The sequence below is a fragment of the Hemitrygon akajei genome, chromosome 16, assembly GCF_048418815.1.
Source record: "Hemitrygon akajei chromosome 16, sHemAka1.3, whole genome shotgun sequence".
NCBI classification, from domain to species: Eukaryota; Metazoa; Chordata; class Chondrichthyes; order Myliobatiformes; family Dasyatidae; genus Hemitrygon; species Hemitrygon akajei.
The window spans coordinates 14706800-14722513 of NC_133139.1; the positions used below are offsets into that span (position 1 = coordinate 14706800).

A 15714-nucleotide genomic window follows, 5' to 3' on the forward strand; every position below is an offset into this window, starting at 1 on the left:
TGCATGAAGGGGTTGTTTCTGTGATGTACAACCCTATAGACTCACTTTTATTTAAGACACATTGGTGCAGATATTCTACCAATTCCTACTGTTTGAGGTAGACAATACTTGAAAATTTTTGGTGGTCAATGGGGTATAATACATTTCATGGGTAAAACTTTAGAACTGTAAAGCTAAGAGAAAAGCTGTCCACTGTTGCATTGTCCACCTAACGTCACCATTAAAAACTGATAGGTGCAGATGCCTGACAAATGATTTTGTGTCATACAGTCAGAGAGCACTACAGTATAGACACAAATGCTTTGGCTCATCCACTGTTTTACTACCTAGTCGCATCAATCTGCAACTGGACCATAGCCCTCCTTACAAACCCACCCTCGCCACCCCCACCCCCATCCAAGCTTCTCTCAAATGTTGAAATTGAACCTGCATCTACCATTTCCACTGGCAGCTTGTTCCACGCTCTCACCACCCTCTGAGTGAAGATGTTACCCTTCATGTACCCCTTAAACATTTCACATTTCACCCTTAATCAATGACTTTTAGTTCTAGTCTCACACACCTCAGTGGAAAGAGACTGCTTGCATTTATATCCCTCATAATTTTGCCTGAAAAATAAATCTCCTGGCTTGAGGCAAACACTTAATGAGAATGACCTCATTAAAATACTACTTTCTGGACTAAGATCGATTGTAATATACTGTGGCAAGTTTCTGAAAATGATCTCATCTATAGGCCAGCTCACAATGAGTTGGCACCCTCATTATAAAATACCCTGAGCTAAAAGGGTTAGCCAGAATTAGTGACGCATCTCCATGGCAAGTCTAATCCCAATTAGCTTGGAGTCATGGGACAAATCTATTAAGGCTTGGCAAATACATATGTTACATTTTCACACCAATCCATTTCTAAATATTGCACACCCATATACTTTTAGAGCTGTCCCTACTTACTGTGACATGGGTAGCAATTCACTCCGCCAAGAATTATAAGTTTTAAAATATCACTTTCTGGTATGTCCTGATTTGTCCATGCAGCCTGAGCACTTCCACTCGTGCAACATTCCTCTCGATCGATCCGAGTCATGGACAAAGCCTGGCATTTTCCATTTCTTCCTTGCTGCAGCCAACATACCCCAGCTGAAGAGACATGATGCAGAGAACAAAAATTAGTTCTTTGTAAATAACTGCTGTCAAAACATTTTTGAGCCATAGAATTAGATTGTAATACAACAATCTAACATTCAACAACGCTTCACTATCTACAGTATCAATCTACAGAACTTCAACACCTATATATTTAGGAGTCCCATTGGTTCAGCGTCTGGCTGGTCAGGTGATGTTGAAAACAATCTTAGTGTATATTTTTATCTATTAAACTATATTGGATAATTATTTCTGCAAGAATAATTCCAAAAAAATTTAGAATTGTGTTCTCATGAAAAATCACATTTTCTCAATTACTTACTTATAAAAGGCTTACACTAAATAAGTTGGAATTTGCAAAACAGGGCTGTTAACTCCTGAACCATAATTTGTTGTAAAGGGAGTTAAAATATAGGAAGGGCCTCTTTACACTAAGATTGAAAATGGAAGTTGAAAGACATACTAATGGAATGGAAGCAAATGTCTGTGTTCAGATATCATTGAGTTCAAGGTAGCTCTAGTGGATTACAACAGACATTGGGCCACCATGTCTATATCAACCATCGGGTAACTAGCAATACCACTTAGACTGTAACTTTGTACATCTTGGTGTTATAACCACTGCTTTATTAATAATACATTTTATAAGACTTGCACTTTTTAAGAAACTTGTGTATTTTTTACAGTATTTGTTAGTTCATCCCCACTTATTGGCAGAAAGCATTATAGCAGTTATAATAACAGTTTATCACCTTTTTTATCTTTCATTGACTAAGTATTAGCACATTGCCCACATGATGTAATTTTTTAAAATTATGTAGCCAATTAATTAGTTTATCTATATCTAAGGAATCTTCCTTATCTTATCTAGAAACAGAATTAATTTTTCAGAGTTGCCCATATTACTTCGTCTTCACATTCTTTACCATTCATTCACCTCTTAGCATCTTTTCTTAGCTCTTTATTTAGTTTGCTTAGTATTTATATGTTTGTTTGTACTCTAAACTAAACGATAGCTGGAATTAAGGCTGCTCATCATTCCTGACTCCCAGAAGAACCCTAAGCATCAGAAAGTAAACAGAGATACAACATTGATAATCCACAGCAGACACAGTTCCCTTGGCCCACTATGTCCACATCGACCATCAGGTACCTACCTACACCACATGGTCTGTAACTTTCTATGTCTTGGTAATTCAGGGACTTATCCAGCTATTTCTTTAAGTGTAATGGGAGTACCTGCCTCATCTGCATTTTCCAGATCAGGTGAGAAAAGTTCATCCTCATATTTCCTCTAAATCGCTTACCTTATACCTATACCCTCTAGTTTTAGATAGCTCTATGAAGTGTAGCTTCCTGCTATCTACTCTGTCTATGCCCTTCAGAATATTTTACAATTTTATCAGGACTTTTCTCCACTCAAAGAGTACAAAGTCACCCTATCCAGTCTCTCCTCTTATTGAAAGTGTCCATCCCAGGCAATGTGCTGGTTATTCTTACCTGTTCCCTCTTGAGTGGGATCTCATCCATCCTATAGAGTAGACAAACATAATTCTGTTCAGCCCTTTAATCCTTATGAGTTTTGAACATACAGTACTGTTCAAAAGACTTAAGCACATATATATAGCTAATGTGTCTAAGACTTATATGTAGTACTGTATTTGTCAATATGGGACAGAGAGTGAGTTTTCAAAGGCTGTTGGGAATGGCAAGGGTGGAGCACCATGGGAGGTGTGCAGGATATGTGGCAGAGGAGTGCTAGGGGCAGGGTGGAGGGTGCAGACACACCCAGCCCTGAGACAACAGGCAAGCTCATTTGATTCCAGACAACTGGTTTATTGATCATTACAGAATGTCTCGCTGGTATTTTCTACTCCCTCTCCTCTCCCTACCCCGTTTCCCAACCATGATTCCCCTCTCCCAGCCCCCTTCCCACTCTCAATCCACAACAGAGACCCATATCACAATCAAGTTCATCTTCACTCAAATATGTCATGAAATTTGGTTATTTTTTGCGGCAGCAGTACAGTGCAATACATAAAATTACTGCAGTACTGTGCAAAAGTTTTAGGCATCCTAGCCATATGTATTTTCCCAAGACTTCTGCACAGCACTGTAGATGCCATGATAATAATTCCTGATTGGGTATATATACAGTAATAGTTAGCTTTCAATTTCTACCGCATAGTTATGACTTGATTTTAGTTCTATTGAGAGATAGAGCTTGGAAACAGGCCCTATTAGCCCAATGAATCTGCACCACCCAATTACACCCATGTGACCAATTAACTACTAACCAGTGCATGTTCATAATGAGGGAAGGAATTGAAGCACCTGGGGAAATCCATGCGATCACAGGGAGAATGTACAACTCCTTCTAGACAACAGCAGAATTGAACCCTTGTTGTTGATGATATAATAATGTCACACTAACTGCAGTGCTACCGTCTGCCCATGGTTTGATTGGATTGATATGCATATGTGACTGGCCATGCCCATGATTCCAGTTTTTGCCCCCGTTTTTCATCAAGTCAAAGGGCAGCATGACTCACGATAGTCGAACATGTTTCACCTCAGGTTATGAAAATCCGGCAATGTGACCGTGTTAACCTCCAAGGACAAGTTCAACGTAGCCATTCTGTGGGATAAAACCTAGAAGAAGGGAATGCTTTGCTCATCCTTGGACGAGACGAAGGCAACTTTTTGGAAAATGGATATCCTGAAGGGAAAGTACCACTCAGACAGAAGTACCTTGATCTCTCTCACGGGATAATTTTACTTCAGAATAGTAATGGTTTCATTTAGGATCAGACCACACTGGACCAAGGATAAGTTGCACAACTCACAAGAAATGATTTAAGTGCAGTGCCAGGGATCTGTCATAATATAAATTTTGGTAAATTGGTTATTATTGCCACATGCGTTGAGGTACAGTGAAAAACAGTTTTCATGCCATCTACACAGATCATTTCATTGGTACATTGAGGTAGAACAAGAGGAAAGAAATACCAGAATGCAGGAAAACATGTTACTTTTACAGGGAAAGTGTAGTATGGACAGGCAGTAAGGTGTAAGGCCACAATGAGGTAGATTGTGAGGGCAAAAGTCCATTTTCTCATACAAGGGGACTGGTTGACTTGAGTTGCTCTCCGATCTTGGCAATTTACTTTCAAACATTTCATCACCATGCGAGGAGACGTTGTCAGTGCGCAGTGATTGCGGTATGTCCTCCACGTGCTTGGCAATCAGCTGATTGGACGTCATTTTGGAAACTCAGTTGAGGTGTGGGGGAGGTGGGGAGGAATCTCATTGCCGATTGGTAGTGTGGCAAAGCTCACCCGTTGTGGTCTGGAATTTTGCCCGCATCGGCACTTAAGTAGGATCGAGGTCTGCGTGTTTGTTTACGGAATTGTTTGTGGAAAACCACGCTTCTGTGGGTAGAAGCTGGTGGTACATGCTTTCAGGATTTTGTACCTCCTGCCCGATGGGAGGGCGGAAAAAAGTGTGTGGCATGTCTGGGTTCTTTCATTATGCATATGGTATAATTATATTACACCTTTAACCTCAAGTAGCATTAGTCAATATGCATTAGGAATGAGTATATTGTTTTTCATCCTTGAAGAGAGTGGGAGAAAGTGAGAATAACCAATGTTCCCGGCAGAACGGTAGTGCAGCAAGGTGCTGTTACACCTCATGGCGTTGCGCAGTTCAAAGTTCAATTCCATCGTCATCTGTACGTTCCCCCTGTGGAATGCGTAACTTTTCCCGGGGTGCCCCGGCTTCCTCCCACAGTCCAAACACATACTAGGTAGGTTAATTGGTCATGGTAAATTGTCCTGCGATTAGGTTAGGGTTAAGTCAGAGTTGCTGGGTGCTGCTAGGGCCGCATGGAATGATGGGCCGATAGGGCCTACTTCACACTGCATTTCTAAATAAAGTAAATAAAATAAAAATATACTTCCCTCTGATTTACTAAGACTAGAATTACTTATTGAACCTTGGCATGCCAGCCTGCATCCATTATGTATTAGACTGGAGGTGCCAACTGAGTTAGCTTAAGAAAGTTGTGATCCAACCACACAGAGGACTGATACACCTTGGGAGAGGTCCAAACTACGAAATTCAGTTTATTAGCTCCACATTTACATCCACTGAAACTGATAATGCTACAATTTCAGCCAAGATTTCCATGCAAGGTAGAAACAATAGAACTGTACTTTATGCTGATGTCTGGATTCTGTAGGGAAACTGACCATTTAATAACTTTGATCATAGTTGTCTGACTTTATCCAAAATGTTGTTTTGAAATTATAATCCCATGACAGGAAGTAGAGATTGCTTTGCATTGGCATTAAACATTCATTGGGTGATGCATTGACCCACTTTATCAAATTTCAAAGTTCATTTATTATCAAAGTATGTATGCAGTATACAACCCTGAGATTCGTATTCCCCACAGACAGCCACAAAACAAAGAAAACCAAAGAAAACCGTGGAACCAATTTAAAGAAAAATATTAAACCCCCATGCACAAAAAAAAAACAAATCACGGAAAAGGCAACAAAAAAAAAACAAGCAAAAAACATAGAGCATAAAACACAAAATCTAAAGAGTACAGGCATATTCAGTTCAGTTCAGTTCACTATCTGCAGGCTACCCCAATAAAAATCGCCCAAAATAACAGCAGAAAGGGAGTGCCAAGAAACCAGAAACACATCATAACAGGAACTACAGAGTCCAATCCACAAACCACATTGATTAAACCTTGCCCAAGGCCAGAAATACAGCACCATCCTCCAACAGCTTCGAGGGAGAGAGACCATTCGAATGCAATCTGGTAAGTACGGCAAATCTCTAGTAGTCTCTTAACTTCATCTGATAGTCAAAGATATTTTTAATCATTTTGACAGCAACAAGATGGAATTCTGATACTGTGCTTGTACCTCAAAAGGACATTCTCTTAGTCATAAGTGGCTCCAGTTGAGGTTGGCAAGTTGTAACAATTGAGATATCATGGGGATCAGTGCTAGCTAAGATTTTTGATGTCTACAACTGATTTTAATGGCTTAGCTGAAAGGAATGCATTGTATCCAAGTTTGTGATGATACAAACAAGATGGAAAATTGTGTTGTGAGGAAGATGTGTCTAAAAATAGCTGTAGGAAGAAAGTTAAGTGAGTGGCCAAATATACAGCAAGTAGAATATACTGTAGTATTGTTCACTGTTCAAGTATGAAGTGAACGATGAAGGAACATTTAAATACATTCACAAAACTGCTCAAAGACCTCCAAAAATTTGTCAAGTCAAGTTTATTGTCACGTGCACAAGTATAGCGGTGAATGGATCCAAACAAAAACTTGTCTTTGCTGCAGCATCACAGGTTTGCAGATTCAGACAATACATAGAACATATGTTATACATAAATTATACAGGGCAGTGAAGAAAAAGAATCAGAATCAGGTTTAATATCATCGGCGTATGTCATGAAATTTGTTGATTTTACGGCAGCAATACAATGCAATACATAATAAAGAAAAAAGCGTGAATTACAGTAAGTATGTATATATATATGTGTGTGTGTGTATGAAGTATATATTTATATATAATGTTAAATTAAAAGTTCTGCAAAAATAGAAATAAAAAAGTAGTGAGGTAGTGTCCATGGGTACAATGTCCATTCAGAAAGCAGATGGCAGAGGGGAAGAAGCTGTTACTGAATCGCTGAGTGTGTGCCTTCAGACTTCTGTACCTCCTACCTGATGGTAGCAATGGGAATAAGGCATGACCTGGCTTATGGGGGTCCTTAGTGATGGATGCTAACATCAATAAATAATGAGACATTAGTGCAACAAAATCTGAGACATTAGTGCAACAAAATCAGAGACAAGTTCATGGTAGTGTAAGAGGTGGTCCGCACTGTTCCATTGCTGAGGAGTGTTGAGTACGAGTGTTCTGCAGGTCGGATCAGTGACCTCATGGTCCAAACAATTAGTATTGTAAATATATTCAGGTTTTCACTTCCATTTACCTGCCCCATGACAAACTGTGTTTAAATTAAAGACAACCTTGCATCTTTCATGTCCCTTTCACAGAAAGAACATAGTAATAACATGAGAAATATAAACAGGAGTAGGCCATCTCACCCATCCAATCTGTTCCACTATTCCATCTGATCATGGCTGATCTGGAAGGAGTCTCAGCTCCACCTACCCACCTTTGGCCCCTAACTCTTAATTCCCCTGCTATGCAAACATCTATCTAGTTGTGTCTTTAATATACTAAAAGAGTTAGCCTCTATTGCTTTCCTTGGAAGAGATTTCCACAGATTCACTACTCTCTGGGAAAAGCATTTTCTCCTCATCTCCATCTTAAATCTATTCCCACGAATCTTGAGGCTTTGTCCCCTAGATCTAGTCTCGCTTACCAGTGGAAACAATTTTCCTGTCTCTATCTGATATATTTTTATATGTTTCTATAATTCTCATTCAGAATTCCAGCAAATATAGTCTCAGGTTACTTCATCTTTCCTCATAGGCTAACCCTCTCATCTCTAGAATCAACCAGGTGAACCTTCTCTACACCTCCTCCAAAGCCAGGGAATCTTTCCTCAAGTAAGGAGACCAGAACTCTATGCAGTGTTCCAGGTGCAGCCTCACCACTACCTATACAGTTGCAACATAACCTCCCTATTTTTAAATTCAGTCCCTCAGGGAATTAAGGCCAGCATTCCATTTGCCTTCTTGATAACCTGTTAGATCTGCAAACCAACCTTCTCTGATTCATGCACAAGCACTCCAAGTCCTCTGCTCAACAGCGTGCTGCAATCTTTCAGCATTTCAATGGTGATCTGATCTTGAATTTTTTTCCTTCCAAAATGCATGACCTCACTTTTACCAAAATTGTAATCCATCTGCCAGACACCTGCCCATTCATTAAATCTATCTATATCTCTCGCAGACTTTGTGCATCCTCTGCACAATTTGCTTTTATACTTAATTTAGTGTCATTCAAAATTTAGATATGCTACACTCGGTTCCCTCTTCCAACTGTTAATGTATATCATGAACAGCTGCACATCCAGCACCCATGCCTGTAGCAGTCCTCTTACTATTGACAGCCAACCAGAGAAACAACCATTTATCCCAAGTCTCTGCTTTCTATACATAGCAGTCATAGAGTCCATTCTCACATATGGATGCGAGACGTGGACACTCACCAAGACCATGCAAAAGTCACTAGATGATTGCTGTACACGAATGCTCCGGATGGCTCTTGATGTGAGTTGGCAACAGCAGATGATGAATGTCAAGCTCTATGATGACCTACTGATGTTCACTACTAAAATCGAGGAGAGAAGACTGCAGCTAGCGGGGCACTGTCTACGCCGCCCTGAGCTACCTGCCAGCCTAGTCATCACATGGGAGCCCAAGCACGGGAGGATGAACCCTGGGAACCCTCCCAAGACTATGGTCGACACGCTCCTAGAAGATAGCGGCGCGGATTATGTAGATGAACTGAACACACTGATGAGAGAGAGGGAGGAGTGGAGAGTCCATCATCGTGCCCGACACCGGCCCCCTAGGCCTGATTTGACGTAGTAGTAGTAGTCTGCTTTCTATTGGTTAACCAGTCCTCTCTCCATACTAATACATTGCCTCCAACTCCATACATCTTTATTTTAAGAATAGGTCTTCTTTGCAACACCTTATTGAATGCCTTCTGAAAATCCAAATATACAACATTCATCTGTTCCCCTCTATCCACCATTCTCAGTATATCTTCAAAGAACTCCAGGAAGTTTGTTAAACAGGACCTCCTCCTTTATGAACCTGCCTGACAGAACCACTTCTATACAAATGTCTTGCTATTTCTTTCTTAAAGATAGCTTCAAGCATTTCCCTACATACAAATGTTAAGGCAACTGGGCCAATAGTTACCTACCTTTTGTCTACAATCTTCGATAAACTGTGGTATGATATTCACCCTCTTCCAATCTATTGAGACCTGCCCAGGTTCTAGAGAATATTGGTGAATTATCACAAACACATCCACTGTAACTTCCACCACTTCTTTCAATAGTTTAGGATGTTTATGTCATTGTTCACAGTGGAGGACACACCTAACTTGTCCAAGAGAGATATTATGGATGCAATGGGGGGGGGGGGGAGGACCTCAATACAATTGCTTTCATTGAATATTAATAAGCATGAAATTAATATAAATTTCATTGAATATCCAATCAGAACCTGAGGCCCACTAGTTTGCTCATTAATATTCAATGAAAGCAATTGTATTGAGGTCCTCCCCCCCATTGCATCCATAATATCTCTCTTTGACAAGTTAGGTGTGTCCTCCACTGTGAACATTGATATAAAATAGACTTTCAATGCCTCAGCCACTTCCAAATTACCCAATATTCATTCCCTCTTCTCATCTTCCAGGCATCTATGTTCACTTTAGCCAACCTTTTCTGCTTTATATAATTGTAGATACTTCAAGTATGTATTTTTATATTTTGTATTAGTTTACCTTCATAATATATCTTCCCTTTCCTTCTTGTTTGCTTAGTGATTCTTCATTGCTTTTTAATGTTTTTCCAATTTTCCAGTTTCCTACTACTCTTGGAGACTTTGTGAGCATGAGCTTTTATTTCGATGCCTTCTTTTATATGTTTAGTTATCCAAGGCTGGCTCTCCCCGCCTTCCCTGTCCTTGCTTTCAACTGGAATATACTTCAACTGTCTCACCATGTAGCCTGTGTTCCCAGTCTACGGTAGCCAGCTCCTCCCTCACTCTGCTGTAGTCTCCCTTATTTAGGCGTAATACACTGGTTTTAGATCTCCCTCCATTTGTATGAGATATTCAATCATAATGTGATCACTCTTTCCAAGAGGATCCCTAGCTACAAGATCACTAACCTTACCTGTCTCATTGCACAGGGCCAGGCCTTGGACAGCATTTTCCCTTGTAGGTTCACTAAAATGCTACTACAGATGCATTCTGTGAAGTCCTTTTCAAGACTGCTTTGACTAACTTGATTTTCCCAATCCATGTGCAAGCTAGAGTCCCCCAATGCCAACTACTATTCCATTCTTACACACATTAGATACCTCTTTGTTTATTGCCTGTGCCACTGCAACGGTGCTATTCGGTGGTCATCTCCACCAGTGATTTTCTTCCTGTTTACTATTCCTAATCTCTACCCAAATGGGCTCAACATTCTGCTTCTTAGGTTGTCTATCCTCTCTCACCATCACTCATATCTCATCCTTGGTGAAGAGCACTACCCCACCTCCCATACCTACCTGCCTATCCTTCCATATTACTTGATGCCTTTGGATATTTAATTCCCATCATTTGCACCCTGCAAAACATGTTTCTGTAATAGCCACTAAATCAGTGGTCCCCAACCGCTGGGCCGCAAAGCATGTGCTACTGGGCCGCAAGGAAACGATATGATTTGGCGATATGAAACGATATGAGTCAGCTGCACCTTTCCTCATTCCGTCATGCTCACTGTTGAACTTGAACGTACGCGAGGTCATCAGTCGCCTAAATGCTGTGATACCCTAGCATCAGGGATCACTGGTTGGCCTCGGGTAACCGGCCGCCTCGCACGGCCGGCGAGAAGTGCCGTTGCTACTGGCCTGGAGAGCGGACAGATGGGCACCGCCTCTAAACTTGTTTAGCACACCGAATGTTCATGGGGAACCCGGTGCTGAAATATTCGCAGACGACCTAATTCGGGCTCAGGGTTTCGTAAGTAGCAGAGCAGCTACTTCGTTACGATCTACTGAAATTCATCCCTCCAGCCAAACTTCTGTCGGCCGACAGATCCTACCTACCTACATACTAGGGAGGTGGGCACGCGCCCTGTTGCACTCTTCGCTCGGTCGGTCGCTCTCTCCGGACTGCAACCTCCTCAGCCCCAGTACAGAGACCTCCAGCCCTTACCTTGTCCTCTCACTGGTGTGTTGCAATGATTTTATATGTTCAAACAAGGAAAATATGTGCTGTGTGTTTAATATCCAAATGTTACTTAAAACATTATGATGCTATTGACTTATAAGTGAGTTATAATTAACTTACCACTATATCCATGCGAGGAAAATATGCGCTGTGTGTTTAATATTAAATTCGTTAGACAACCCCTTTTAGAAACTAAATTGAGTGTATTAGCCACTTATAAGTGACTTATAGTTGACTTATCACCTATATTCCGGTCACGATTAACACCCACACACCCTCACCTCCCCCCCCCCCCCCCCCACCACAGTCAGCCAGTCCGCAAGAATATTGTCAATATTAAACCGGTCTGCAGTGCAGAAAAAGGTTGGTGACCCCTGCACTAAATCATCCCCCACTTGAGTCACAAGCTCAGTGGCCTTGTTTCAAATACTATGTGCATTCAGATAAGGTGCCCTTATACTCGTTGTCCTTTTAGAATCTAGTAACTTTATGTCCTTTATATTTGACATTGCTGTACTCCACTCTGACCTTTTTTTTTCTTTTCTAATTTCTGCTCTGTTCTCTGCGTTGTTACTTGCTATCTTTCTATCTTCATTCCCATCCCCCTACATTATTAGTTTAAACCCTCCCCAATATGCTACATCAAGTGTATGGGACATTGGAAAAAAAGTTGAATTTCCCCATGGGGATGAATAAAGTATCTATCTATCTATCTATCTATCTATCTATCTATCTATCTATCTATCTATCTATCTATCACTGAGGACAGGGGTTCCCAGCCTGTTTTATGCTGTGGAGCCTTACCAGAATCAGAATTAGGTTTAATATCACCAGCGTATCTTGTGAAATTTGTTAACTCACTGGCACCAGTATAATGTAATACATTATAAATACAAAAAAATAAATAAATTACCGTAAGTTTATACATATATATGGAAATGTCAAATTAGTTGAAAATAGTTCAAAAACAGAAAAAATTGAGGTAGTGCTCATGGGTTCAAATATCCATTTAAAGTTTGGATGACAGAAGCCAAGAAGCTGTTCCTGAATCACTGAGTGTGTGCCTTCAGGGGTGTACCTCCTTCCTGATGGAAACAATGAGAAGAGAGCCTCTCCTGGGTGATGAGGGTCCTCAATAATGGACACCGCTTTTCTGAGGCATCGCTCCTATGGAGGCTAGTACCCATGATGGAGCAGACTTATTTTACAACTTTCTGTTGCTTCTTTCGGTCCTGTGCCGTAGCGCCCCCATACCTGACGGTGATGCAGCCTGTCAGAGTGCTCTCCTCAGCACACCTGTAGAGGTTTTTGAGTGTTTTAGGTGGCAAGCCAAACCTTCCCAAACTCCTAATGAAATAAAGCCATGAACCCCAGGTTCGGAACCCCTGTCCCAGGACATTGGTTGTGATCGTGCCCAGGTGCCCACTGACTGTTAAGTTGTCACCTGTCCTACTGCCCCCAGGACCGGTTCCAATGGCCCAGGAATCTGAAATGATGTTACAAGGCGTTTACAACCAATGAGGCAGTTTGGAACAGTGCCCTCTGCCACACTGCAGTAAACAAGGCCACCTGAGCAAAGTTAAACAAATATCATTAAAGCACAGAATCCATCTTGAACCTTTTACATCACCTGCCACACATTGGTAATTGGTTTATTTTTACCAAGATACAGTGAAAATCCTTTGTTTGCCTGCCTTTTAGGTGGATCATTCCAAGTTCAAGGTAGTACAAAAGGAAAACAGTATCAGAATAGAACATAGAACACTACAACACAGTACAGGTCATAGGAACATAGAAAACCTACAGCACAATGCAGGTCCTTTGACCCACAAAGTTGTGCCGAACATGTCCCTACCTTAGAAATTACTAGGCTTATCTATAGCCCTTTATTTTTCTAAGCTCCATGTACCTATCCAAAAGCCTCTTAAAAGACCCTATCATATCCACCTCCACCACCGTTGCCGGCAGCCCATTCCATGCACTCACCACTCTGAGTAAAAAACTTACCCCTGACATCTCCTCTGTACCTACTCCCCAGCACCTTAAACCTGTGTCCTCCTGTGGCAGCCATTTCAGCCCTGGGAAAAAGCCTCTGACTATCCAGAAGATCAATGCCTCTCATCATCTTATACACCTCTATCAGGTCACCTCTCATCCTCCATCGCTCCAAGGAGAGAAGGCTGAGTTCACTCAACCTATTCTCATAAGGCATGCTCCCCAATCCAGGCAGCATCCTTGTAAATCTCCTCTGCACCCTTTCTATGGCTTCCACATCCTTCCTGTAGTGAGGGGACCAGAACTGAGCACAGTACTCCAAGTGGGGTCCAACCAGGTCCTTTGGTCAGTGGTTCTAACCCTACCCATCTACAGGGATACAGGATTTATTGTAACAGTTACTGTACAGAGAAAGTGCACTGTACACAGACAAACAGAAGGTGCAAGGGTCATAAGATAGTTTGGGAGATCTAAGAGTTCATCTTTATCTTATGAGGACATACAGCAAGACTCCATTGGGCATCTCATCGGCAGAGCGGCACTTAAGCCAGTCTTTCAACACCAGACTGGAGGTTCAGCTGAGATTTTTGTATTTGAGGCGATTCTGGAGGGTAACTTTCGGGGCCCAGATACAAGACAGCAACCAGTTCAGCCACCGTTGACGTTTCCAATAAGGCAACGCAGACAAAACAAAACTTTCTCTTATTAGGTGGGCATTTTGTTTTTGCATTTATGTTTACCTGTGCAATCATACCTGGTGCATCTAAATGCACAATCGCATACCAATGGAAGAGATTATACATTCTGTCCGTGGGAAAATAATCTACAAAAATGGTTTACATCGGAGGTCGTAGTATGTCAAGCACGGCTTTTGTTAAGAACTAATATATTTGCGAGAAATGCTTGCATGGCATTTACTAACGTTAATCTGCGATTTAAGGAATGTTTGCAGTGATGGAACATTAAAGCACAAATAAAGTCTTGCGGTGGGCGGAACTCATCCCGCAGGACGATGATCGTTATTGGCATCATCTTACTTCCATGCCTGGGAGCGGTCTTTGCCGCTCAGTCACAAAACCGAAACCCTCGACGACGAGTCCCCAGAGCTGATACTATTCGTACCTTTGTTTTAATCAAGCTAGTCGGATTGGGACCAATTTTTGAGGAGCCAATCGCGAATCAAAATGCAGACCCTACAGTCAACTTCGATTTCTTATTTAACATACTTTCGGTGAAGCCGTTTACTTGGCAGTAATAAGGTTGTTTAAAGCCGCGGTGCGAGTTAAGCTACCCAACCTCCACTTTCTAGGAGAGTTGTCCCGGGACGCCCCGCGGCTCTACATCGCGGTCCCAGCAAGTGGAGGCGGCCGCGGCGCAAACGGACAGTCGGCTGCCTCCCCGCCCAGTCCTATCAGCAACCAGCAAGTTAGCTGAGATTGGACGGCGCTGTGAAAACTCACAGATCCTGCAATGCCACACGGTACTGTCAGTGATCGTTAACCTTCGGATGAAGTCCCTTTAACTTCTTCAACATGGCTCACTGAAATCCCAGTCACTGCGTCTTAGCGCGCTATGAGAAGGAATGCGGGATGCCGTTAAACTGAGCGCTGTAAGTAAACCGTTTCCATCAACTTTCCACTCCTCTCTTCGCACCCTCCCCCCCCCCTTCATCAATGGCCCCATCTGCGCTTCCACCCTGACTCGCAAGCCAAAACAAACACTTGGCTTTCAGTTTATGGATTTAGATTCCTTGTTTGCGCTTCTTCAACCACCGCCTCTGCAGCGCCCTCACCTCTTTACACTGTCACTCCTTTCTCCTCCACGCACTTCATACCCTCCTTCATCCTACACACACACACACACACACACACACACACACACACACACACACACACACACACACACACACACACACACACACACACACACACACACACACACACACACACACACACACACACACACACACACACACCTTCGCACGAGTTGTTTTCGTTTAGAGTGTCCCTCTCCCCAGTCTGACTTTTGACACGGAAAGTTGAGTTATCTTTTAAGAAATCAAAACAATATATCAAACGATAATTTTAAAAGTTTAAAAAAAAATCATTTTAATCTAAATCCAGAGCAGGCTAACCAGAATCTGAACAGGTTGGCGCTTGGGGCGGAGTCCTCTGTGAGAATAGAACGAACCTATCGAAAAGACCACTCTGTTGTTTATCTATGCAACGATTTATCATCGAATTCACCCAAAATGTTTGTGCATATTTAATCCATGGGCTTTAACGGGTACATCATGAGGATAAGCACACAGAAGTAAGTCGCCAATTTCTAGCACAGGTTGCTACTGTTAGCTGCGGAATACATCAAATGAAATTTGTTTTTAAAACATAGCAGAGAATATACTGTTCTACCTAGCACTTCGCGCACCGAACATTATTTCCAAGTCTCATAATTTCATTATTTCGCTGTTTTGCTAAAGGTATCTCGTATTCCTTCACATATCGAGTTACTTACAAGTTTAAGCCTCGCCTTTGGTATGAAACCAATTGTTTGCGAGTAACCCGTGTTGCGGCTGCTTCGTACTAAGTACAGAAGGGCTGTACTGG

The 15714-nt window shown here is 41.8% G+C and overlaps 2 protein-coding genes across 2 annotated transcripts in view; one reads left to right on the forward strand and one right to left on the reverse strand.

Annotated features, from left to right (window-relative positions):
• The window catches only part of fstl3 (follistatin-like 3 (secreted glycoprotein)), a 31922-nt gene that overhangs the window by 16025 nt on the left and 183 nt on the right, over nt 1-15714 (reverse strand). The window contains exon 2 of the mRNA XM_073068279.1: nt 954-1139. Coding sequence (XP_072924380.1) covers nt 954-1139 — 186 coding nt within the window. The remainder of the gene's footprint in view (nt 1-953; nt 1140-15714) is intronic.
• The window catches only part of rnf126 (ring finger protein 126), a 117967-nt gene continuing 116857 nt past the window's right edge, over nt 14605-15714 (forward strand). Inside the window, exon 1 of the mRNA XM_073068278.1 lies at nt 14605-14717. Coding sequence (XP_072924379.1) covers nt 14691-14717 — 27 coding nt within the window. The 5' untranslated portion in view covers nt 14605-14690. The remainder of the gene's footprint in view (nt 14718-15714) is intronic.